At 44.7% G+C, this 24,367-nt stretch overlaps 1 protein-coding gene across 1 annotated transcript in view; it reads right to left on the bottom strand.

Annotated features, from left to right (window-relative positions):
• NSMCE2 (NSE2 (MMS21) homolog, SMC5-SMC6 complex SUMO ligase) overlaps positions 1 to 24,367 on the bottom strand; it is a 367,190-nt gene that overhangs the window by 295,532 nt on the left and 47,291 nt on the right. Inside the window, exon 2 of the mRNA XM_060243225.1 lies at positions 5,806 to 5,912. Within this exon, the coding sequence (XP_060099208.1) occupies positions 5,806 to 5,912 (107 nt within the window). The remainder of the gene's footprint in view (positions 1 to 5,805; positions 5,913 to 24,367) is intronic.

Raw genomic sequence — 24,367 nt, forward strand, 5'->3', positions numbered from 1 at the left:
GAGATGTAAGACCAAGGCGAATCTCCATGAATCGGGGCTGTCTTAGCTTGCAACACTTGGATAGCATTGCACATAAGGGAGATTTTTCACTCTTTACTATTTAAACACCCTAAACTAAATAATGACATCATTGCTTAAGTTCCTTGTCTAAAAGATGACCTGGCTGTTGGTTAATTTATCCATGGGGGGGGGGGAGGGAAAAGATACCTAAATCCAAGCCTAATGAAAAAGAGAAGTTGTCACAAGGTAAGTCATCTCATAGGTGAATTAAATCCAGCAAAGAGAAGGGAGTTTCCATTACTGATCAAACAAAGGATTTCCCACAGTCTATTGTTGGAAATATCGCTGCAATCCGATTGCTCATTTCTTACTCAACAGGGCTGCTGAATCAATCAAAAGAGGATGTTGGTATGCTTCACCTGCCGCTTTCCTCTAACAGCAGTTTAAGTCAACAACTTGGCTTTCGAAGCCACGTAACTGTATGCTTTACTGACAATCTTTCATTTTCAGCAGACGCTTTTATTGTTTTATAAGTAGCAAGGTTGAACAGGTTATATAAGGTGGGGGGGGGAGGGAACAAGCTCTAGGTACCGGGAGGGAGCTCATGATCACCTGTTCAATGTGTGCTCATAAGCCAGGGTGGGGAATGGGATCTAGTTGTGTAGTCTGCAAACCCACACAGAAACAGAAGAAGATACTGGATTTATATCCCACCCTATACTCTGAATCTCAGAGTCTCAGAGCAGTCACAATCTCCTTTACCTTCCCCCACCCCTGCCCCACAACAGACATCCTGTGAGGTAGGTGGGGCTGAGAGAGCTCTTACAGCAGCTGCCCTTTCAAGGACAACTCCTACAAAAGTTATGGTTGACCCAAGGCCATTCCAGCAGGCACAAGTGCAAGAGTGGGGAATCAAACCCAGTTCTTCCAGATAAGAGTCTGAGCACTTAACCACTACACCAAACAGTCGATACAGAAGCGAATGTCACACAACGTGCACCTTAAAATTAGTTTGATTTTACTTCGCTCGTTTAGATCTTGCTTTTCTTTGACCATGGAACTCAAGGCAGAGGGCTGGATCGTAAAGATGTGGTATGGAAAGGGGACGAAAAGGGCTTTTGCATAGTACAAGAATGCTTGCATTATGCACTGAATTTCCTCCCTAATTAACACATATCGCTATGCGGATTCTAATTCTACAATCTGAGGAAGAAAGTTTTGATGCTCAAGAGTTTATATATCCAAAATCTTGTTGGTCTTTAAGGGGCTAATGGATATGAATCTAGGCCTCTTACTGCAGACAAACATAACTACCCTCTGAAACTGATTCTACTATGACGGTGTTTGTTGTTGTTCAGTCGCACAAACGAGTCCTACTCTGCGACCCCATGGACAAAGTCACACCAGGCCCTCCTGTCTTCCACCATCCTCCAAAGTCTGCTCAAATTCGTGTTTGTTACATCAGTAACGCTGTCCAGCCATCTCATCTTTTACTGTCCCCTTCTTCTTTTGCCTTCTGTCTTTCCCAGCATCAGAATCTTCTCCGGGAGGGCTCCCTTCTTCACCTTTACACTATTACAGCCAGTCACCCAGTTCCACCACCAAATGCACAACCTTTCAAATGACATTATGTGCAGTGTTCCCTTAGTTAGTGTGAGCTAGCTCACAATTTTTTAGCCTCCAGCTCACACATTTTTGTTTCAGCTCAGGAAAAAATGGCCCTAGAGCACACTAATTTATGCAGTAGCTCACAACTTCAATGCCAGCAGCTCACAAAGTAGAATTTCTGCTCACAAAGACTCCACAGCTTAGAGGGAACATTGGTTGTGTGTATTTATATACTCAATGTTTTTTGTCAATGAACACTTGGGGGAAGGTCAGGATGGGTGGTCTGCGGGTCAACTGCAGAGTATTTGCTTGTAGAACAGTTATTTGAAGAAGTGAGCGAAACCTCATGCTCTGCCACAAATATTGTTAGTCTTTAAGGTACTACTGGACTCTTTCTCTTTTCTACAGCTACAGACAAACTAACACAGCTACCCATCTTGTTCTGTCTCCATGAAGTGCATTTGCTTGGCATACAGAACGCCCCAAGGTCCCAGGTTCAATCCCTGGCTTCTCCATTTGAAAGGATCAAGGATGAGATGGTGTGAAAGCCCTCAGCTTGAGACCCTGGAGAGCTGCTGCCAGTCTGAGTAGACCGGGGTGGCCAAATTGTGGCTCGGGAGCCACATGTGGCTCTTTCACACCTATTGTGTGGCTCCTGAAGCCCCCATTGGGTAGCTTGGAGAAAACATTTCTCTCTTTAAATGACTTCTCTAAGCCAAGCCAGCGGGGGTAGTTTGGAGAATGCATTTAAAGTTAAAGTTGTTTTCTTTCTACCTCCCCTCCACTTCCCCATATATTTTCCTTCCTTCCTTCCTTCCTTCCTTCCTTCCTTCCTTCCTTCCTTCCTTCCTTCCTTCCTTCCTTCCTTCCTTCCTTCCTTCCTTCCTTCCTTCCTGTCTTGCGGGTCTCAAACATCTGATGTTCATGTCTTATGGATCTCAAACATCTGATGTTTATTCTACGCGGCTCTTACATTAAGCAAGTTTGGCCACCCCTGGAGTAGACAATACTGACTTCGATGGACAAACAGTCTGATTAAGTACAAGGCAACTTTGTGTGTTCATCTGGATCCTTTGCTTCTTAAACTCTGTTTTAATTCCAGGCCTTTTTTTTGCAGCAGAAACTCCTTTGCATATTAGGCCATACACCCCTGATGTAGTCAATCCTCCTGGAGTTTACAGTAGGCCCTGTACTAAGAGCCCTGTAAGCTGTTGGAAGACTGGCTACATCAGGGAGTGTGGCCTAATATGCAAAGGAGCTCCTGCTTCAAAAAAGCGCCCTGCATAATCCTAACACAATCCCGCTAAGGCACCTCAAACCTTTTCCTCACCTCTGTACAACCAAACAAAAGAAGCCAAGTTTGTAGGAGCACACAGATGCTGATGAAGAATAAGGCCGAAATTCAGCTTTTCTGAATATACAAGTGCCTAAAATACAGTAAATATTTCTTAAAATGGCCATGCATGTTAGGCCAGCTTTATCATCCCCAGATTAGATTTTAGTGGCGGGAGGCTGAGGGAAGGCCTGGGCTAAGGTTATCAAGTGAGATCATGACAGAGGCGAGTTTTTAAATAAGGGACTTCCCAATTCATAGCTCCCTGCCAGGAAAACAAGCCCAAACTTCCAGGGAAACTATAAACTATCTTAACAAGGAAAAATTGTAGGTGTATCCCTGTAAAGTGCCCCATGAGTTCTTACATGCAACCGGGGGAAAATAATGGCTAGTGAGATGCTGAGAAAGACACAAGAGGGCTCCAAGTTCCTTTCCACACAATGGACTATCCTTCATTAACCATGAATCACTTTCAGCTTTAGAAGTTTATATAAGGTTCATGGACTGATTAGAGGCTAATGCAAAGTGAAGATGAAAATGAATATTTTTAGGATTTCTTAGTTCCACTCATTTTGGGATAAACAGCAACAGAATATTCAGCAGCTCAATAGAAAGAAAACTGGGATCCATTACAAGCACTCAAGGGTTTTGGAAATGCAGTTCTACACGTTTACTCTGAGATATGTCGCAATGTGTTCAATATGGTTTAATCCCAGACAAGGGTGCATAAATTTGGTTAAGAGAGCCAGTTTGGTGCAGTGGTTAAGTGCGTGGACTCTTATCTGGTAGAACCGGGTTTGATTCCCAACTCCTCCACTTGCATCTGCTGGAATGGCCTTGGGTCAGGCATAGCTCTTGTAGAAGCTGTCCTTGAAAGGGCAGCTTCCGGGAGAGCGCTCTCAGCTCCACTCACCTCACAGGGTGTATGTTGTGGGGGGAAGAAGATAAAGGAGATTGTAAGCCACTCTGAGGCTGATTCCGCATTAGCCTTTGCTCCGGCACTGTGTTTCGCCCGAGGAAGATGTTGGCTTCCGCATATCTTGACCCGGGGTGGCAGTTTGACCCACCTCTGAAGTGGTGTCACCCCGAATTTAGGAGATCGGCAAAATGCGATGCGGTTCCAGGGCTTGAAATTTATGTGCGGAACTCATGCCAATGCGCTGCCAACTTCTCGCATCAGTAGAACACACCCACATAACTCCACGCCCATGATTCCGCCCATTTATTTCATCATACTTCCTTAATTTTACTCCCTTTGAAAATTATCCAATATTTTCCTGAAATAGAGTAAATTTTTTTAAACAAATCACGTTTCGCATTACAACGTGAAAAATATATAACGATGTAACGCGATTTTCTTTTACTGAATACATCCCTTGCTTCCAACCGCCCCCATTCTTTATGGTATTTCACGTGATTTTGATAATGTGTCATAGCATTGTAATTACTTTCTTCCCCCCTTCGATAAAAATCACTCCTGACTATTATAATATTTTTTTTTCAAATAAGATTGTTACAACGCAACTAAATAGCGATGTTACACGAACTACTTTAAAGATGCGCGATTGCCACCTTTATCAATCCCACCCCCGGCCCTTATGGCCTCAAACGGGAATGGGAATGCGAATTTGCTTATGTTTATATTTTTGATAGGTTGGGGAAACTTTCTCCCTTAACCCCTCTGCATAAATCTTCCCCACCACCACCACCTTCATGCATCTGTTTGTAATTTGTTTTAGCTTTTAATGGAAAACTGTGTGCTTAACATTCAGCGTGTGTGGATAAAAATGGTGGATGGCCAACTCAGATTTCCTGGGGCTTAGATAACCTGCCAATGGCAGGGCGAAAGGAAAACATGTGACTTTGCCAGTATTATGCCTCTGGCATTACATTGTAATGCAAAGACGATTGCGTTGTAACGCGAACACGCATGCGTGTTAAAAAAAAAAAAAAAGGGAAACGTATGAGGGAGGGGGAAATTGTTACAATTGTGGGGGAAACTCCGGGAGCAGCAGTAATGCGGAATCAGAACACACGGAACAGACTGGGAATTGAATCCGGAGAAATCCTCTAGTGCGGAATTGGGAAATCACACTCGCATGGAACAACCTCGGAGCGAAAGGGAAGCAAACGCCAAATGCGGAATCAGCCTGAGACTGATTCAGAGAGAAGGGCGGGATATAAATCTACGGTCTTCTTCTTCCTTGTGGGGGAAGGAGATAAAGGAGATTGTAAGCCACTCTGATTCAGAGAGAAGGGTGGGATATAAACCTACAATCTTCTTCTTCTTTGGAATATTTATTCATGTATCATTTTACCCTGCCGTTCTTCCAAGGAGTTCAAGACAACACTCATGGTTCTCCACACCCTTCTATTTTATCCTCACAATGACCGCCCAGTGAGGTAGTTTCTCTGAAAGAAACTGATTCAACCAAGGCCACCCCACCCCCCAATGAGTTTCATGGTGAGTGGAAATTTAAATCTGGGTCTCCTAAATCCATATCCAATACTCTAAATGCTGAACACACTAGTTCCCATAGAATGGGCACCGTTTAATTTGAACACCCACACCTCTGACTCAGACTTCCTTATTCATGTACAACATGAAGTAGTACTTCCCTTTTGTCTGTACTGATCCTATCAGTCAATGATGTTGAGTTATAGTATTATAAAAAGGACAATAAAAAGGAATCATCTACTCCCTCTCTGCAGCTCAGTTTGCTAGCCTCTACCATGTTCCCACATCTGGGCCTTTTCCACTAAACTTCACAGGAGTCGGTGCTTAAACTTTATCAGGGTCTCTCAGAATGAAAGTTTAAAATACATAAACCACTTTCTTATTTTGCATCTCTGTGATCGTTTACCTGATTTACAGTATCTTCAACTGCTTGCACATAATGGCTTACTTCTCTGCTCATGGCTGCATATTCCAACATCACCTTCTCCATTTCATTCACTTCCTCCATGTCATCTGCAAAAAATAAAGAGTTTGCTCTTTAAAGATTCTTTATCTATATTTGTGCCTTTCTATTATTAGGCCCATGTCTTTAGAGGAGTAAAGCACCGCAACAGGAGCAGAGAAGTCAGACCACAAGTAAATGCCACAAGCTTTACAATCTACTCAAGTTAGTAAATTAAGGCAACAAAGCTAATATCCTGTACCCTGTGTGCACAGAGATCTGTGTGCAGGGCATCCTTTTAAAAGGTACCTTCTAACCACCACTCTCTTATCGCTTTGCATGTTCTTTCATATCTGCTCCAAACTCTTCTCTGCTTTAATCATAAGGGAGCCACTAATTACAACTTTCCTTGGGAGTTTTAAACCAACGCACAACGTTTTGGCACACATACATCCCCATAACGCCATTTATTTAGGAAACGTCCTGCAGGGACAGGCAGACGTATCGCCTAAGCAACTGTGCAAGGCTTCCGCAAGGATAAATAGATTCCTGGACTGCCAGTAAAGCCAGGGCATTGTTCTTCAAACTACTGTGCCATTTTAAAAGCCTTAAGTCAACTTCAGGTATCAGGAAGGAATGACTTTGCTTCCTGCTGCTTAGACAAACAAGGGATTAGAGCAATCAAGCTCTGAGCATTTGCCAACCGAGAGTACCAATCTTGACTGCCTGGTCTGACAAACGTTGGCCAGAAAAGCGGAGCCTTCAGCTCATGATATCTCGTTATGAGCTGCAAGTGGTGAACAGTTGTAAGGCAAGAATGCTTGACTCATAGTAAATATGAGTATTCAGGGCTTTTTTTGTAGCAAGAACTCCTTTACATATTAGGCCACGAACCCCTGATGTAGCCAATCCTCCTGGAGCTTACAGTAGGCCCTGGACTAAGAGCCCTGTAAACTCTTGGAGGACTGGCTACATCAGGGATGTGTGGCCTAATATGCAAAGGAGTTCCTGCTACAAAAAAAGCCCTGAGTATTATGAATGCTCAACTCGTAATAAATATGAGCATCAGTGGTGGAAAGTAAAGTCATGTCATAGAGGGACGGTGGCTCAGTGGTAGAGCATCTGCTTGGGAAGCAGAAGGTCCCAGGTTCAATCCCTGGCATCTCCAAAAAAGGATCCAGGCAAATAGGTGTGAAAAAAACTCAGCTTGAGACCCTGGAGAGCCGCTGCCAGTCTGAGAAGACAATACTGACTTTGATATATATATATATTTGGCCGCTGTGTGACACAGAATGTTGGACTGGATGGGCCATTGGCCTGATCTAACATGGCTTCTCTTATGTTCTTATGTTCTTATGATGGACCAAAGGTCTGATTCAGGATAAGGCAGCTTCATATGTTCATATATGTTCAACTTTTGGGTACCCCAGAGGTTTTTGTAGGCAAGAGTTGGTTTGCTGCTGCCTGTCTTGGCATAGCAACTCTGGACTTCTGCGGTGGTTTCCCATTCAAGTTCTAACCAGGGCTGCTGAAATCTGACAAGACTGGACTAGCCTGGGCAATCAAGGCAGGGACACATCAGCTTCTCATAATAAATATAAGCTCCGGTGGTGGAACAACCAATTTATGGCCACTCCAGAGGATTTTCTAGAAAAGAATGAAAAGAGAAACGTTGACTGCGGGGTGACATGATAGAGGTTTACAAGATTATGCATGGGTTAGAGAAGGTAGAGAAAGAAGTACTTTTCTCCCTTTCTCATAATACAAGAACTTGTGGGCATTCAATGAAATTGCTGAGCAGTCGGGTTAGAACGGATAAAAGGAAGTACTTCTTCACCCAAAGGGTGATTAACATGTGGAATTCACTGCCACAGGAGGTGGCGGCGGCTACAAGCATAGCCAGCTTCAAGAGGGAATTGGATAAAAATATGGAGCAGAGGTCTATCAGTGGCTATTAGCCACAGTGTGTATATATATGTGTGTGTGTGTGTGTGTGTATATATGTGTATATATATGTGTGTGTATATATATCTCTCTCGGCTTGGCTTCGCGAACGAAGATTTAAGAAGGGTGCAATAGTCCACGTTTGCTGCAGGCTCGCTGGTGGCTGACAAGACCAATGTGGGACAGGCAGGTCCGGCCACAGCGGCTGCAGGGAAAAGTCTGATTTAGGGTTGGTCCTGTAGCAGTGCGATTCTTCCTCAATCTCCTTTTGTCCTCAAGACCAGCTATGCGTGCGTTCTCAAAGGAAGAGACAGCCTGGTGGATGGTGTGCCTCCATGCTTTGCGATCTGAGGCTAGGTCAGACCACTGGTGATGGTTGATGTGACAGGTGCTAAGGGATTTCTTCAAGGAGTCCTTGTACCTCTTCTTTGGTGCCCCTCTATTTCGATGGCCGGTGGAGAGTTCGCCATACAGGGCAATCTTGGGAAGGCGGTGGTTTTCCATCCTAGAAATATGCCCTGCCCAGCGCAGCTGCGTCTTCAACAGCAGTGCCTCGATTTATTTATATATATTTGGCCACTGTGTGACACAGAGTGTTGGACTGGATGGGCCATTGGCCTGATCCAACATGGCTTCTCTTATGTTCTAATGGAGGTGGTTATTAGGAACAGAATTGAGTATAAAATGGCTTGTGTAAATCAATGGTGCAGCCTCATTTGGAATACTGTGTACAGTTCTTTTCTTTCTTTTTTTCAGTTCTGGTCACTGCTATCTCAAAAAAGAGCAATGCAGAGCTGGAAACAGTACAGAGCTGGAAAAAGTATAGAAGAGGGCAACCAAGATTATTAAGGGGGTGAAGCACCTTTCTTATGAGGAGTACGGGACTTTTCAGCTTAGAAAAGAGACTCTGAAGTGAGGATATAGCAGGGGTTTATAAAATTATGCATGGGTTAGAGAAAGCTGACAAAGAGAAATTTTCTCCCTTTCTCAAAATATTAGAACTGGAGGGCAACCAATGAAACTGAGGGGCACTAGGTTCAGACAAAAGGAAATACTTCACACAAAGATTGAGTAAAATGTGGGATTCGCTGCAAGAGGATGTTGCGACGGCCATAGGAATAAACAGACTTGTGGGAGGATCAGTCTATCAATGGCTACAAGCCATGGTGACTGAAGGGAACATCCACAATCAGAGGCACTAAGCCTCTGAATCCCAGATGCAACATTAGGGGAAGGCCTTGGCTTCTGTGCCCTGTTGTTGGCTGTCCAGGGGAGCTATTTGGCCACTGTGTAAAACCGGATGCTGGACTAGATGGGTCATTGGTCTGATCCATCAGGACTCTTCTTAGATTCTTACCAAACAGGACTGACACTGCTTAGCTTCTGAGATCTGATGAGATCAGGCTAGCCCGGGCTATCCAGGTCAAAGCATTATCAGTACTGAATGTTTACTTTATGAGCCCATTATCTATGGCCATTGATAGTGTGCCGTGTGAGACATTGTTGTGCCAAATGTATGCAAACCAACACAGCCAAGCACTTAAGGCAAATCAGATGTTCTTCCACACTCACCTAGACACCTCCTGAATGTTTACTTTATGAGCCTATTATCTGTGGCCATTGATAGTGTGCCATGTGAGACATCGTTGTGCCAAATGTATGCAAACCAACACAACCAAATACTTAAGCTAAATCAGATGCTCTTCCACACTCGTCTAAATGCCTGATTGTTTTGCTTCACCACCAATATCACCCTCCCAAGTCTACTGATATATGGCGACACTGGGACTCTCTCAATTTGTTGCAACCCCCACTCACCAGGCTGGGCACATGCTAGACTTGATCTTTGCGGCCGGAGTTAAGGCGGACGATGTAACCACAGAAGCGGCGCCTTGGTCGGACCACCTCGCTCTCAGGGCTCGTATGGACATTCCACTCCAAACCTGTTTAGGCGACGAGCGTATTATGGCTCGCCCGCGGAGCCAGATGGACCTGGAACGGTTCCAGATGGCCCTACGGGACCCCTGGCCCTCTGGCGATCCCCTCGATAACCTGATTGAGACCTGGAATAGCCAGCTCTCTATGGCCATTGATGAGATCGCACCTCGACGCCCTCTGCGACCTCGGACTAGGCTGGCTCCGTGGTATAACCCGGAGTTACGCCAGCTGAAACAGGGCCTCAGACGGCTAGAGAGGCAATGGTGGCGTACTCGAGACGAAGCGACTAGAGCATCTTATAGGAAATTTATGAGGTCTTATGAGATGGCAGTCAAGGCCGCAAAGAAGATGTACTTTGCAGCTAAGATTGCATCTGCAAATTCACGCCCGGCACAATTGTTTAGGACAATTCGGACTCTTACTACATTGCCACAAGGCAAACCAAATGTTAAGGAATTAGAGATAGGCTGTGAGGCTTTTGCGAAATTTTTTGCAGATAAAGTCCAATCGCTCCACCACGACTGCCCTGCCATATTGGACACAGTATGTAAACTCGAGGCTCCGTGCCTGCCTTCTGATTTGATCCTGGATCGTTTCGACCCTCTCAGCTTGGAGGAAGTTGACAGAATCCTCTCTGCTGCACGCCCGACAACCTGTGATCTGGACCCATGCCCCTCCTGGCTAATTAAAGCTTGCTAGGAGGAGCTAAGATGTCCTATATGGGACATCATAAATAGATCTCTTTCAGAGGGCCTTTTTCCAACCCCTCTGAAAGAGGCAGTGGTCCGCCCTTTTCTTGAAAAAGGCTACATCAGATCCAGCCGAATTGGCGCATTACTGGCCAGTCTCAAACTTGCCCTTTTTGGGCAACGTTATAGAGAGGGCTGTGGCGTTGCAGCTGCAGAGTTTTCTGGATGACACTTCCACCTTAGATCCTTTTCAGTCTGGCTTTCACCCAGGCCACGGGACGGAGACAGTGTTAGTCGCTCTCATGGATGATCTCCGGTGACATCTGGATCGAGGCGGTGTTGCGGTATTGCTGTTGCTAGACCTATCAGCAGCGTTCGATATGGTCGATCACCAGCTGCTGACCCACCGCCTCGCCGATGCAGGGATTCAGGGGTTAGCCATGCAATGGCTTTCCTCTTTCCTTGAAGGTCGGGGACAAAGGGTGGCGATTGGAGGAGAGCTGTCCCAGAGGCACCTACTTAACTGTGGGGTGCCCCAGGGGGCAGTTCTCTCTCCGATGTTATTTAACATCTATATGCGCCCCCTTGCCCAGACTGCCCAGAGATATGGGCTGGGTTGTCACCAGTACGCTGATGACACCCAGCTCTATCTATTGATGGGTGGCCGAGCTGGCGATGTCCGGTAAATCTGGACCAGGCGCTACAAGCCGTGGCTGATTGGATTAAGCTGAGCGGGCTGAAATTGAACCCAGTGAAGACAGAGGTCCTTTGTCTAGGTCGCGGCGGTCCAGAAAGAGAGATCTCCCTTCCAGCTTTTGACGGGGCGCCATTGGTACCAGTGCGCGAGGTGAAGAGCTTGGGAGTCCTTGACAATGGAGGCCCAGATAGCAGCCACTGCCAAATCCACCTTTTTCCATCTTAGGCAGGCGAGACAGTTGGCCCCCTTCCTGGAGCGCGGCGACCTGGCAATAGTGATCCATGCAACAGTCACCTCGAGGTTAGACTACTGTAATGCCCTCTACATGGGGCTGCCCCTGTACCGAACTCAGAAACTGCAGCTAGTGCAGAATGCAGCAGCCAGGCTGCTAGTGGGACTACCTCGGTGGGAATATGTGCAGCCTAGGCTGCGGTAACTACATTGGCTGCCAATTGTATACCGAGTTCATTACAAGGTGCTGGTTATTACCTTTAAAGCCCTATATGGCCAAAGACCTGCCTACCTTAAGGACCCCCTCTCTCCATATGTACCCCAGTGAGCACTGCGTTCCGGCTCACAAAACCTTCTGGAAATCCCTGGGCCTAAGGAGGCCAAGCTTAAAACAACTAGGGAGCAGGCCTTCTCTATAAAAGCACCCCAATGGTGGAATCAGCTGGCCCTACGGGATCTTAATCAGTTCCGTAGGGCTTGCAAAACCGCCCTCTTCCAACTGGCCTTTTAAGACAGAACCCAGTGATTAACATCAAGCCATTTTGTATAATTTAGACGATAGCACCACTATACTGCTTTTAGATTAATTATTTTAATGTTAACTTATATTGTATTTATTTATATTATTTGTATTGATGTATACTGTTTTATTGTTATATCATGATATTTTATATCATGTCTTGTAAGCCGCCCTGAGCCTGCCTCGGCGGGGAGGGCGGGGTATAAATAAAAATTTATTATTATTATTATTATATCTTCCAGGAAAACCATGGTTTTTGCAGGCCTAGATTAAAATCAGCTGCTCCCAGGCAAGTGTATCCCTATATAGAGCATATAAATGACCAACAAGGTATGAGCTTCCTTCATCAGATATTGCTACTGGACTAGCTATACAAACATGATAGGTCCCTTTCCCCTGTACTTTTGGGTGAGGAAAGCAACTTAAAAGATGGCTTTTTCATCTACTTCTGATTGCATATACATTTCAGAGCAAAGTCACCCAAATAGGAATGCCACGCCACTAATAAAGACTATGGCTCAATTAAAATCAATGTAGACTCACAAGCTTTATATTCACAAAGTCCCAAGTTAATCCCTGGCATTTCTCATTAAAGGATCTTTCAGAAAGCAGATCCTGTAAATAAATCTCTCAGCCTGAGATCCCAGAAGGCCACTCCCAGTCCAAAGAGAAGGTGATCCAATGGTGTGCTTCAGTATAAAGGGAACTTAACGTGTTCAATTTACCACAGTACAGAAGTAACCATTTGGTAAATTGGTATAATTCTGGCCAAATAATAAGTATCTGGCCACACTTCAGCATGTGATCAGAAATCTAGGGCAAGGGGGGAAACGAACGCTCCTCACTTTGCAGGAGAGACAGAAATGCACACAGCAGAAACTGTTAGAAATGTCTACCCTACATTTCCTACCCTACAGAGAGCCAGTTTGGTGTAGTGGTTAAGTGTGCGGACTCTTATCTGGGAAAACCGGGTTTGATTCCCCCCTCCTCCACTTGCACCTGCTGGATGACCTTGGGTCAGCCATAGCTCTCGTAGGAGTCGTCCTTGAAAGGGCAGCTGCTGTGAGAGCCCTCTCAGCCCCACCCACCTCACAGGGTGTCTGTTGTGGGGGGAAAAGATTTAGGAGACTGTAAGCCGCTCTGAGACTCTGATTCAGAGAGAAGGGCAGGGTATAAACCTGCAGTCTTCTTATTCTTCTCCCCAATGGTGATCCAAAGTAGCTTAATATTATATTATATCCCATTGTTTCTATAATTTATATATTATATTCATATCTAACATTTATCTTACCCAGGGCTTTTTTTGGTAGCAGGAACTCCTTTGCATATTAGGCCACACACCTCTGATGTAGCCAATCCTCCTTGAGCTTACAGTAGGCCCTGTACATACAGCCCTATAAGCTCTTGGAGGATTGGCTACATCAGAGTGTGATGTGATATGTAAGGGAGTTCCTGCGACCAAAAAAGCCCTGGTCTTACCCATTAGTTCGCAGTGCTCTTTATGGTTTGTTGTTGATATACTGTGATCCCCGCTCTTGGATATTTTGAAACTTTGTATAATCCAACAAAATGAATCAACGAGTATATAAATTATTGCCCAACATTTCATTAACAAACGGAATTACCAATTTTCAAAAAGGCTGAATTTTTAAATATGACTAAAAAATCCAACACAGATGAGCCAAGCCACCAGCAATGATCCCACCTATATATGTCAACTAGCATTCCTATGTGAATAAATGTTATTTAAAATGAGGGGTTGAAGCTACAGCAGTGTCAGCTTGTGCCATGAGATTTCTCAGGCTGATGAATCTTCTCAAGACTCTTGAGGTAGAAAATGCTGTCGTGTTGGCTTATGGCAAACCTGTAAGGTTTTCAGAACAGGAGACAAACAGAGATGGTTTGCCATTGCCTGACTGAGTAGCAACCTTAAACTTCCTTGGTGGTCCCCCATCCAAATACTAAGCAGGGATGACCCTGCTTAGCTTCTGTGATTTGATGAGGTCCTTAAAGAGATGGGAGTATCAGACCACCTCACATGTCTCCTGAGAAACCTGTATAAGGTTCAAGAAGCAACTGTCAGAACAGGATATGGAACAATTGATTGGTTTAGAATAGAAAAGGAGTTCAACAAAGATGTATATTGTCACCCTGCTTATTTAATTTATATGCAGAGTACATCATGCCTGGATGAAGCACAAACCAGAATTAAGACTGCCAGGAAAAACATCAACAACCTCAGATACGCAGTTGATACTACTCTAATGGCAGAAAGTGAAGAGGACCTAAAGAACCTCTTGTTGAAGGCAAAAGAGGAAGGCACAAAAGTAGGCTTGAAACTCAACATCAAAAAAAACTAAGATCATGGCATCCGGCCCCATCACACCTTGGCAAATAGAAGGGGAAGACATGGAAGTAGTGACAGACTTCACATTTCTGGGATCCCAGATCACTGCAGATGGTGACTGTAGCCATGAAATTAAAAGATGTTTGCTCCTTGGGAGGACAGCTATGGCAAACCTGGGCAGTATAATAAAAAATAGAGACATCACCCTGCCACTTAAAGTCCGTATAGTCAAAGCGATGGTATTCCCAGTAGTAATGTATGGCTGTGAGAGTTGGACCATAAGGAAGGCCGAGCGCAGAAGAATAGATGCTTTTGAGACGTGGTGCTGGAGAAGAATCTTGAGAGTCCCTTGAACTGCAAGAAGATCCAATCAGTCAGTCCTAAGGGAAATCAACCCGGACTGTTCCCTGGAAAGTCAGATGCTGAAGCTGAAGCTCAAATACTTTGGCCACCAAATGAGAAGGGAGCACTCCCTGGAGAAGATCCTGATGCTGGGAAAGACAGAAGGCAAAAGAAGAATGGGACGGCAAAAGATGAGACGTCTGGACAGCGTTACTGATGTAACTAACACGAATTTGAGCAGACTTCGGAGGATGACTTTGTCCATGAAGTCACAAAGAGTCAGACTCAACCGTGCCACTGAACAACAACAATCTAGGTAAAGTTATGGGGGAAATATACATAGTTCTTCTCTCCCCCCCTCCCATTATACTCTCACAAATAACCTGTGAGGTAGGTCAGGCTTAGGGACAGCAGCTACCTCAAGGCACCTGGTAGTTTTATTCTGAAACATATGTTGATCTCCACCCCCAAAAGACCTCTTATTCATATCCTTCCTCATATAACCAGTCACCTTCTTTGACAACGTACCTATTAACCATGACAGGTGTTTCCCAGGTTCTTTAACACACAAGTTATATTTTTAACCTGTTTTGCAATCAAAAGCCATTTTTACAGTTCTTGTGAAACCTTGGCACATATATTACTCAGAGAGACACTTCCCTGGTTTTATGCAAGGGGGGTTGTGAGAGAGACGGAGAATGTGTGTTGTGCGTGTGTCTAATTTCAGTTACCAACACCTAGTCATTAGGCAATCAGGGCATTTTGTGCAAAAGTTGTATTTAGTGACTCATCACATTGCCTTAGAAATCTTTAATGGAATCACAAATGGCCTCTCTTACTAAACTGCAGTGCAGACTATAATTAGCCCCCAGCCCCACAAATACTACCATTAGAAAATTAAAAGAACTGACTCAGCTTTTTCGAATTCACAGGAAATATAGAGGTGTGCCTGGGCTGAGAATACAGCTGCTGTCTTGCCCAGAGAAATCCAATAAACTATGAAACAGAACTGGCATGATGTGGTGGTCAGAATGATAGACTAGGATCTGGGAGACCCAGATTCAGACATCCATTCCGCTATGCAAGCTTGCTGGGTGACTTTGGGCTCAGTCACATACTCTCAGCCTAACCTACCTCAGAAATAGGTTTGTCAATTTGTGTCTGGCAACTGGTGGGAGGTTTTGGGGCACGAATGTGGGGGGCTGCAATGCTGTGGGCACAGCTACATCACTTTGGGGGGGGGGACCCAGAATTTACATATGATAACTCTAGGAATCTCCAGATACTCTATGGTAAAACCACAGCATTTCTGACAATTCCTAGAGCTACCCTTTGTCACATCCAGGTTTGGCCCAGAAGTGACATAGAGGGCCATGTATCACCAGACTAATATAGATAGATAGACAGACAGACAGACATGTGTATGTATATATGTGTGTGTGTGTGTGTGTGTGTGTTTATCCCAGCACCACTCAAAATGAAATGAAATAAACAAATAAAAGTGGGGTATTATCTATTTTGTGAAATAAAAAGGATGCCATATAATGTCTTTGAGACTCCCTTCTTTCTTTATTTTGAGGAACCTAATTTTATTGAATCCATTGACATGGGATAAATGAATAAATAAATAAAAGACATTATGTGCATATCATTCTTCTGAAATCGTTCTGCCTGTCTTCTAATCCAGTTTAGCCCACCTCAGCCATTGCAACATATAACCCAGTATCACTTTTCACAGAAAGGACATGGAAGCAGTCCAAAAGTCAAGAGTTATCTCCTTGCCTGGTTATGCAATCCTTCCCTCCTGGCTGCGATTCTCAACCACGGCAACTCCTGCCTATGCAAGGCTACAACATTGCTAGTCATCGGAGGTGAATGCCAGATCACATTGCTTCACAGTGTTTGACCAAATCACATTTAATTTGCAGCAGTCCTGTTTGCAGAACACAAACCTTGTAAGGTGAACCCTGAGGCTGCTCTCTGAACTCTACCTAAGTCCCTGGAGCAGCAACAGCAGGTGGAGGTATCACCTTACTAGGAATCCATGCTCTGACAAAAACAGGTAATCTCCAGTGGGTTTTATTTTGACAACTACGTCAAAAACATTTTTCTAGCAAGCATTTAAATCCTGTTACCAATGAGAAAGACGGGACATGCATTGATCCAGGGGTGTTGATCTCATTTGTTATGTGGCCCAGATCTGAAATAAATGAGACCTTGTTGGGCTTAGGACTGCCAAGCCCCCAGTCCAGGCAGGGATTCCCCCACCCGGGAAGTTCCCAACCTGCCGGCCCACACTGGGCCAGCAGGGGGAACCTCCCCCTACGTCGCTGGTACAATGACATCGTCCGGAAGTGACCTCATCAAAATGGCGGCGCATACGTGGGACCGCTCTAGGCATTTCCAGGAAAACTCTATGGTTTTCCCGGACGCTCTAGCCATTTGGAAGGGGAAACTCTATGGTACCACAGAGTTTTTAACCTCCCAATGGCTAAAGTGTTTTCCCAGAAACACCTAGAGCGGCCCCATGTGTGTGCTGCCATTTTGATGACATCACTTCTGGGTGATGTCACTGTGTTGCGCACTCGCACGAAAGACCCCATTACAGGAAGCGGGGGACTTGGCAACCCTAGTTGGGCTGGGCCATGTGTGTCATAAAATGTAATGCCAGATCCACATTATTTCACACTCCTTTATTGAATCTAAGATTACAAAATTTCAAAATTTATTCTCGATGGTACTTAACACCATTACAGATTTTTCATACTAAGAGATCGAAAGACGCCAATTGTTGGAAAGGATGTGGCCATATTGGCTCATTTATTCATTGTTGGTGGGAATGTCCTAGAGTTTCGAATTTCTGGGGGAAAATCTTGCCACTCATCGAACTAATTATAAATCATAAGATACCTTTCTCCCCGGAATCAATTCTACTAAATTTATGGAAAAATGAAGAGATGCCGAAACAAAAAGCAGAACTGGCGTCTCTGCTTATATTAGCAGCAAAAATATTAATAGCCCATCAATGGAAGTCAATGACTTCACCATCTAAAAGACAATGGTTCTTGAAAATCTGGGACATAATAGTTATGGACAAGATAGCAAGCACTATACACCAATCAGAAGTATTAGAAAGAGGAAATGAAAACAATACGTTTGTAGAAAAATGGTTTTATTCCTTTGAGTTTATACAAAAACAGCAGAATGCTTTATGTAAACTACCGGAAAAATATCTAAACTTTGTATTTTATTAAGATTTTTACCTCATTATCGCAATCAAAACAGGATAGGCAATCAAAACAGGATAGCTAAAGTTATGGATATTGTTATAGTTGTAAGTTTTTTTGTTTGTTATATGTTCTATATAATATTAATAAAATTGTTATTAAAAAAATGTAATGCCAGGTGTGACGGAACCGGCCCGATTCTGCCTTCAGACCTGGTCCCGTAAACTCCCTATTGAGTCGCCAACTCTTGGAGGGAGCTATTTCTCCTTCGGCCACTTGGGCTCACTGCCACCACCTGCTCAGTCTAGGGGTTCGGATTAAGAGGAACAGAACTCCCAATCCCCCTCTCCAGCTCTGAGGCCAGGCCTCAAGGTCCTCTGCCACCCTGTACTTGGGATTCACAGAGACCACAGCACTTCTTCGGGGAACCCCTGGAGGATTGGCACCTTATCCAACCACAGGCCTTCCCCCTTTCCCTGGGGCCCCCTTCATAAAGCATGGTCTAAAGCGGTTGGGGATCTATGTGGTACAGAGTTTGACGGCCAGCATTCAAAACAGTAAAAATATTTAATTAAAAGAGAAAAAGAAAAGAAAAACAAAACAAAACAAAACAAAAACAGTTGCATGTAAAAGTTTAGCACAGCACAGCACCCGCACAGCAACCAGCATGACAAATAAAAGGTGGATTTAAACGCATCCTACTGTCCCTGGTCTAAACTTGCCCTGCCTTGTGGATGACTTACTCAGTCTGACTGCCTGGGGTCCTTTTCCTCTTGATTAGGTCTCTCCCACAGGCAGGAGCCTCCACACTGGCAACCTCTTCCTTTGAGCGCCAGCTGAGAACTGGCCTTTTCCCGCCTAACTCAAATAAAAAGAACAAAAGAACTTCCTGCCCCTCTAGGAGGCTTTCCCCCTAGAGGTGCTGGTTTAACTCTGGAAGGGAGGAGGGGATGGAGGGAGGCTAGGCCAAAGCCTGCTTTAGTAGTTTAATGTTCCCTTCCAATGAAGCACCAACATTAACTAAGATTTCTCCACACCAGGTACCAGAGATATAAAACTTTATAAAGGACATAGACAAACACTATTAAAGATTTTTTTTTAAAAAAAAAAATTAAAATAAAACATGCTTAAAACGTTAGCACTCGTTGGTCTTAATGGTACTTTCTCTGTATCTCTACCATGGGATCCAGGGAACTGGGCAAAGGAAGCTCTGGCTCCTTCCTTCCTTCCCCAGGGTACCAGGAGAGGGAGGAGCCTCAGCCAATAGAAGGAAGAGGGGCTTGGCTCAGTAGCTCTGCTGTGCAAATTGAGAGAGCCTGGCAAATCAAGCTCTGCCTCCCCCTCTTCCTCCCCCAGGGAGAAGCTTCATCCAATGGAGAAAACAGAGGTTTCGCTCTGTAGCTCCTGTGCGATTGAGCAAGTCAAGTCAAGCAAGCTGTGATGCAGAAGGAAGCAGACGGCAGCCAGTTGCTTGGTAGTGCAAGATGATGGGGACTGAATCTGGGATCATCCACATACACAGCAGATGCTCAATCGCTGAGCTATGGAGATTTCCAGACTGTGGACATGAGGTCATATTTTGCACCCACTCTTAAAGAACTGTTCAGTAAGCTAACATGTCAAGGTAAAGTATAGCCTTCTGATGTGCTAAGCAGCTTTTTTATGTAAGAGAGCATTCAAAAATATGACTTCCCTTCCCAGGACCTGAATTCTGATATGGTACGTTCCAGAGTCTGACTGCCACATTCTGGTGCAAGTCAAGAATTTGACTGTCATATCTACTGTATTGAAATGTCTCAGAAACAGACATCTGGTAACTTTTGTACTTCCAGTTGTTCTCCAAAGAAGACAATTTCTCAAGAGACAAGGCGGTACAAGTAAATCAAAAATAACTATTGTAGACTTTGTTTATGCCAGCAGAAGAAAGAGGTGGTAGACTGTTGAGGTGGGATGGTAGGAAGCTGAGGTGAAAAGACAATGGAACTAGGGCTGTCAGCTCTGAGTTGGGAAAATTCTGGAGATTTGGGAGGTGAAATCTGGGGAGGGCGACATTAAGAAAGGGGAGAGACTTCCGTAGGATATAATGCCATGTAGTCCACCTTCCACAGCAGCTGTTTTTCCCAGGGGAACTGACCCCTCTCACCTGGAGATCAGCTGAAATCTCAGGAGATCCCCAGTTACCACCTGGAGGTTGGCAGCCCTAGATGGAATGGATTGCATTACTTCAACTTGCAGGTATTGGAGTACATTTAGGAACACTCCCTATGCTTAAAAACTCCCTGCAAAGAGAAAGCCAGCAGAGCAAGCAAAGACAGAAGAGGGATAACATTTATCCTGGCAATGCTAGTTGTTGTTCTTTTCCCTCCCTTTGCACAAAGGGTTTGCTTTTTGATACATATGCGAACCACACCATGCCAATTGCTGCTGGGAACTGAAACAGGAACTGTCATTGTAATGTTATTCTTCTGACAACAGGTGGCACTGTGTTCAAAAAATAGCCACCTAACCATGGAAGGGTGATAAAAGAATTTGACACACATGGTGTGCGCCAAGACATATGTTTTAAGGCAGCAAATATGGATTCAAAATTATTCTGCACACATTTTAAAAATGTGAAATCTGTCCTCATTTTATATATCGTTACTCCAACTTGCCCTTAGCTATACAACTGTGGTTGTGTTCTGCACCTATCTGGGAATGCCACTTTTAACATGGAAAGTGCTGAGTGCTACCTTGGTTGTGGGTGAAGTGGAAGAGAACTTTTGGGAAGACATCACTCTATGTTCCAAATATGGGTACCCGGTTGCGGGGGAGAAGAAGAAGAAGAAGATATTGGATTTATATCCCGCCCTCCACTCCGAAGAGTCTCAGAGCGGCTCACAATCTCCTTTACCTTCCTCCCTGACAACAGACACCCTGTGAGGTAGATGAAGATATTGGATTTATATCCCGCCCTCCACTCCGAAGAGTCTCAGAGCGGCTCACAATCTCCTTTACCTTCCTCCCCCACAACAGACACCCTGTGAGGTGGGTGGGGCTGGAGAGGGCTCTCACAGCAGCTGCCCTTTCAAGGACAACCTCTGCCAGAGCTATGGCTGACCCAAGGCCATTCCAGCAGGTGCAAGTGGAGGAGTGGGGAATCAAACCCGGTTCTCCCAGATAAGAGTCCGCACACTTAACCACTACACCAAACTGGCTCTGTGGGGGGCGGTGTGGAATGAGACTTCAGAAGGAAAGACTGGGAGGTGGAGATACTGACAAGCAGTGCCAGTGGACGCCCCTAAGCAGTCGAAATCTTGGGGGCCCCCTGGCAAAGTCTGAGCACCAGCCCCGCCATCCAGGCACCTTCTTAAAAGCCCCTTTGACAAAGCAGCAGGAGAGAAGCAGAGAGAGGCAAACCTGGCGACAACGCCAGCAGCAGCCGCCCCAGGTAAGTTGGGCAAAGAGCAGCTCAGTTGCTAGCTACATGTGCAAGCTGGGAGGGATGCAAGCAGAGGGAAAACCAGGAGTGAAGGGGAGTCGATCCAGGGCCCCTAAAAGTGTGGTGGCCCATAGGCCAGTGTCTACTTGGTCTAATTGTGAATCCGGCTCTGCCGACAAGATAGGGGCTGAGTCAATGAAAGATGACAGAGGCAAGAGAAGTTCACGGGGGTCCCCATCTCCAACACATCTCAGCTCTCCTCGCATTATACTTTGCATCACCCTGCTCCATAACAGCACCAAACTTCGGTAAGTGCCTCAGAAGCTGCCCTCATGTGACCCTGTTCCTTGAACCCAACCGGCTAATTGCCCACAATTCCTCTGAAAAACAACCATCACCCTGAGAGGCAAAGGAAGGGCTATGCCTCTCCCATCCCGTGGCAGCTGATCCTCAATTGAGACTGACACAGTTCTCCTCTCATGAATCACAGGAAAAATTCGTGTAGGGAGCCACCTTCCCCCTCTCCTCCCCAGGGTCGAAATGAATCATAGCCACACAGTACACAAAACTTTGCTGACCTACACAGAATAAGAAGGATGGCAGGAGGGGGGGGGGGAATGAAGAAGAGGCTACTGCTCAATATGCCCCAGGATTCTCATCAAATCTGCAGAGAACATTGCTTTGGCTGAAACTCCTCTGGCATCAAATGTAATTGCTGCCAAACTTAATGGAGAAAGAAAAGGAATGGCAAATAGGTGGAACCCAGCTGAGCTGTGTAGGATATTAACTAATTATTTGTTACCTGGCATTCTTCCGGTCTCAGCCTACCCACCCACCATGTCTCTGTTCTAACTTCAAAAGATGCTTGCCAGAGTTCTCTTCCTCATTCTCTAATTTCTAGGGGTGTGTGTGTGTGGCTGTGTATGCTACCTAGATAAACATCGCATCTATCCTACCCAACATTAGCATCTACCCTTGCAGAATTTATTCTGCTCGCAGTCAAACGGGGGAAGAACGAGCTACACACAATCTACTTTCTAGGGAGGATTCTAAATAATGCACTTTGTTTTCCTCCACCACACACAGGAGAAAATTAAAAGGGAGGAGAAAGGAAAGAATCAATTATCAGTTCTTGCATATATTTAAAAAGGTTATTTGTCATCTTTCACTAGATACTCTCAAATGCCAGGGAAGTGGTTGTGTTAGTCCATTATAGCAAAACTGAGGAGCATCGTTTGGCATCTTGAAGACTAAAAACTTTACTACATCCAAAAGTTTTCACGGTGCAGTGTCCACTTCACTAGATATACAACTATGTCTTCAGTTGGTAGGTATGCATATAATAAAGGTAAAGGTAGTCCCCTGTGCAAGCACCAGTCGTTTCCAACTCCAGGGTGAAGTCACATCATGATGTTTTCATGGCAGACTTTTTACGGGGAGGTTTTCCATCACCTTCCCCAGACATCTACACTTTGTCCCCAGCAAGCTGGGGACTCATTTTATCAACCTTGGAAGGATGGAAGGCTGAGTCAACCTTGAGCCAGCTACCCGAACCCAGCTTCCGCCGGGATCGAACTCAGGTTGTGAGCAGAACTTGGACTGCAGTACTGCAGCTTTACCACTCTGCGCCAAGGGGCCATCTATGCGTATAATACATGGACATAAATGCAAAAGAGGTCAAAAGTGAGACAAAAAGGATTTTAAATGCAAGTGCTATAATCCCTGATGTTTCTTTGCAAAACTCAGATGTATAAAGGTAAGCAATGATGACTCACCATAGTGACAGACGTGAGCTTCCTAAATTTATGTACTTTATTTATAGCCTGTCTTCTCACCAAGACTCAAGGCAGATTACAGCATAAGAAACAATGCAGTCAGATATCATAATACAAACAATGAAGGGTACAATAGGTCTGGAATTACAGAGTCAGAAAACAATGCAGACAACAAACTAAGGCAAGGTATTATTTATTTACAATGCAGAACATGGAATTACAAAGGAAGAAGTCAATATCGTAAAATCCAGATTATATTTACAATACAAGACTACAAATTTATGCCATGACAAAGGGACCCTTCTGACCTGTTCCACCCAACTACAGTTTTAATCCTTTTATAAAACTGCTCTCTTGGAAACTATTGTAATACCGGTTGTGTCAGAGGAAGCAACAATCAATACTGAGCCCTAAATGAGTAGTATGAAACATCCTAATCAATTTTTATTCAGTGATTTCTCAATAAACTCTACCTTTGAAGCTCTTTGGTCAAATACCAGAACATCAAGGGAGACTAAAATGATCTCCCAGTAGTTTCTCGCGAGCTGGGTCATACTTACAAGCAAGAAAACTATATTTTCTATTACTGGAACAAAACATTTTCTCCCTGCTTGTTCCCATGGCAGCCTGCTGGTGTCCATGAAATGCTTCACCTGAGGAATACGGTACCCTGAGTAATAACATGGGAGGATGTGCAGAGGGAAGCAGGATTAGTGGAACCTGCCAATTTAGTCTGTATCCAACCCACTGTCAACCTTCTACAATCACGATGTGCAAACATAAAACATGGACTCACAATTCCACAGAGAACCCACAGAACAATGCTGTGTATCTTTTTAAAAAAATGTCTGTCCCCCCCAACATCAACAATATTTGGACTAAAATGTATCATGGGCAACACCTGTACTTATCTAAGAAATAGAGGGAGAGAAGGCACTTGTATGGGAATGGGACAGTAGTACCATCCAGGGGTGGAATTCTAGCAGGAGCTCCTTTGCATATTAGGCCACACACCCCCCCAATGTAGCCAATCCTCCAAGAGCTTACAAAAAAGAGCCTTGTAAGCTCCTAAAGGACTGGCTACATCAGGGGGTGTGGCCTAATATGCAAAGGAGCTCCTGCTAGAATTCCACCCCTGGCATCTATGAAATTTTAAGCAGTTCATTGTATTGTTAATCGTATACTGTTCTTAAATTGTGCAATCCAGTTTCATCGCTCTCTTTGTTTGCATTATACTGTCCTCATTGCCATTTTTAAATGTGTTGTCTACCTTAAGTCTGAGTGAGGAAGAAAAGGAAAAGTCCCCTGTGCAAGCACCAGTCGTTTCCGACTCTGGGGTGATGTTGCTTTCACGTTTTCACGGCAGACTTTCACGTTTTCACAGCAGACTTTCAC

Source organism: Heteronotia binoei, chromosome 7 (genome assembly GCF_032191835.1).
Source record: "Heteronotia binoei isolate CCM8104 ecotype False Entrance Well chromosome 7, APGP_CSIRO_Hbin_v1, whole genome shotgun sequence".
Taxonomy (NCBI): Eukaryota; Metazoa; Chordata; class Lepidosauria; order Squamata; family Gekkonidae; genus Heteronotia; species Heteronotia binoei.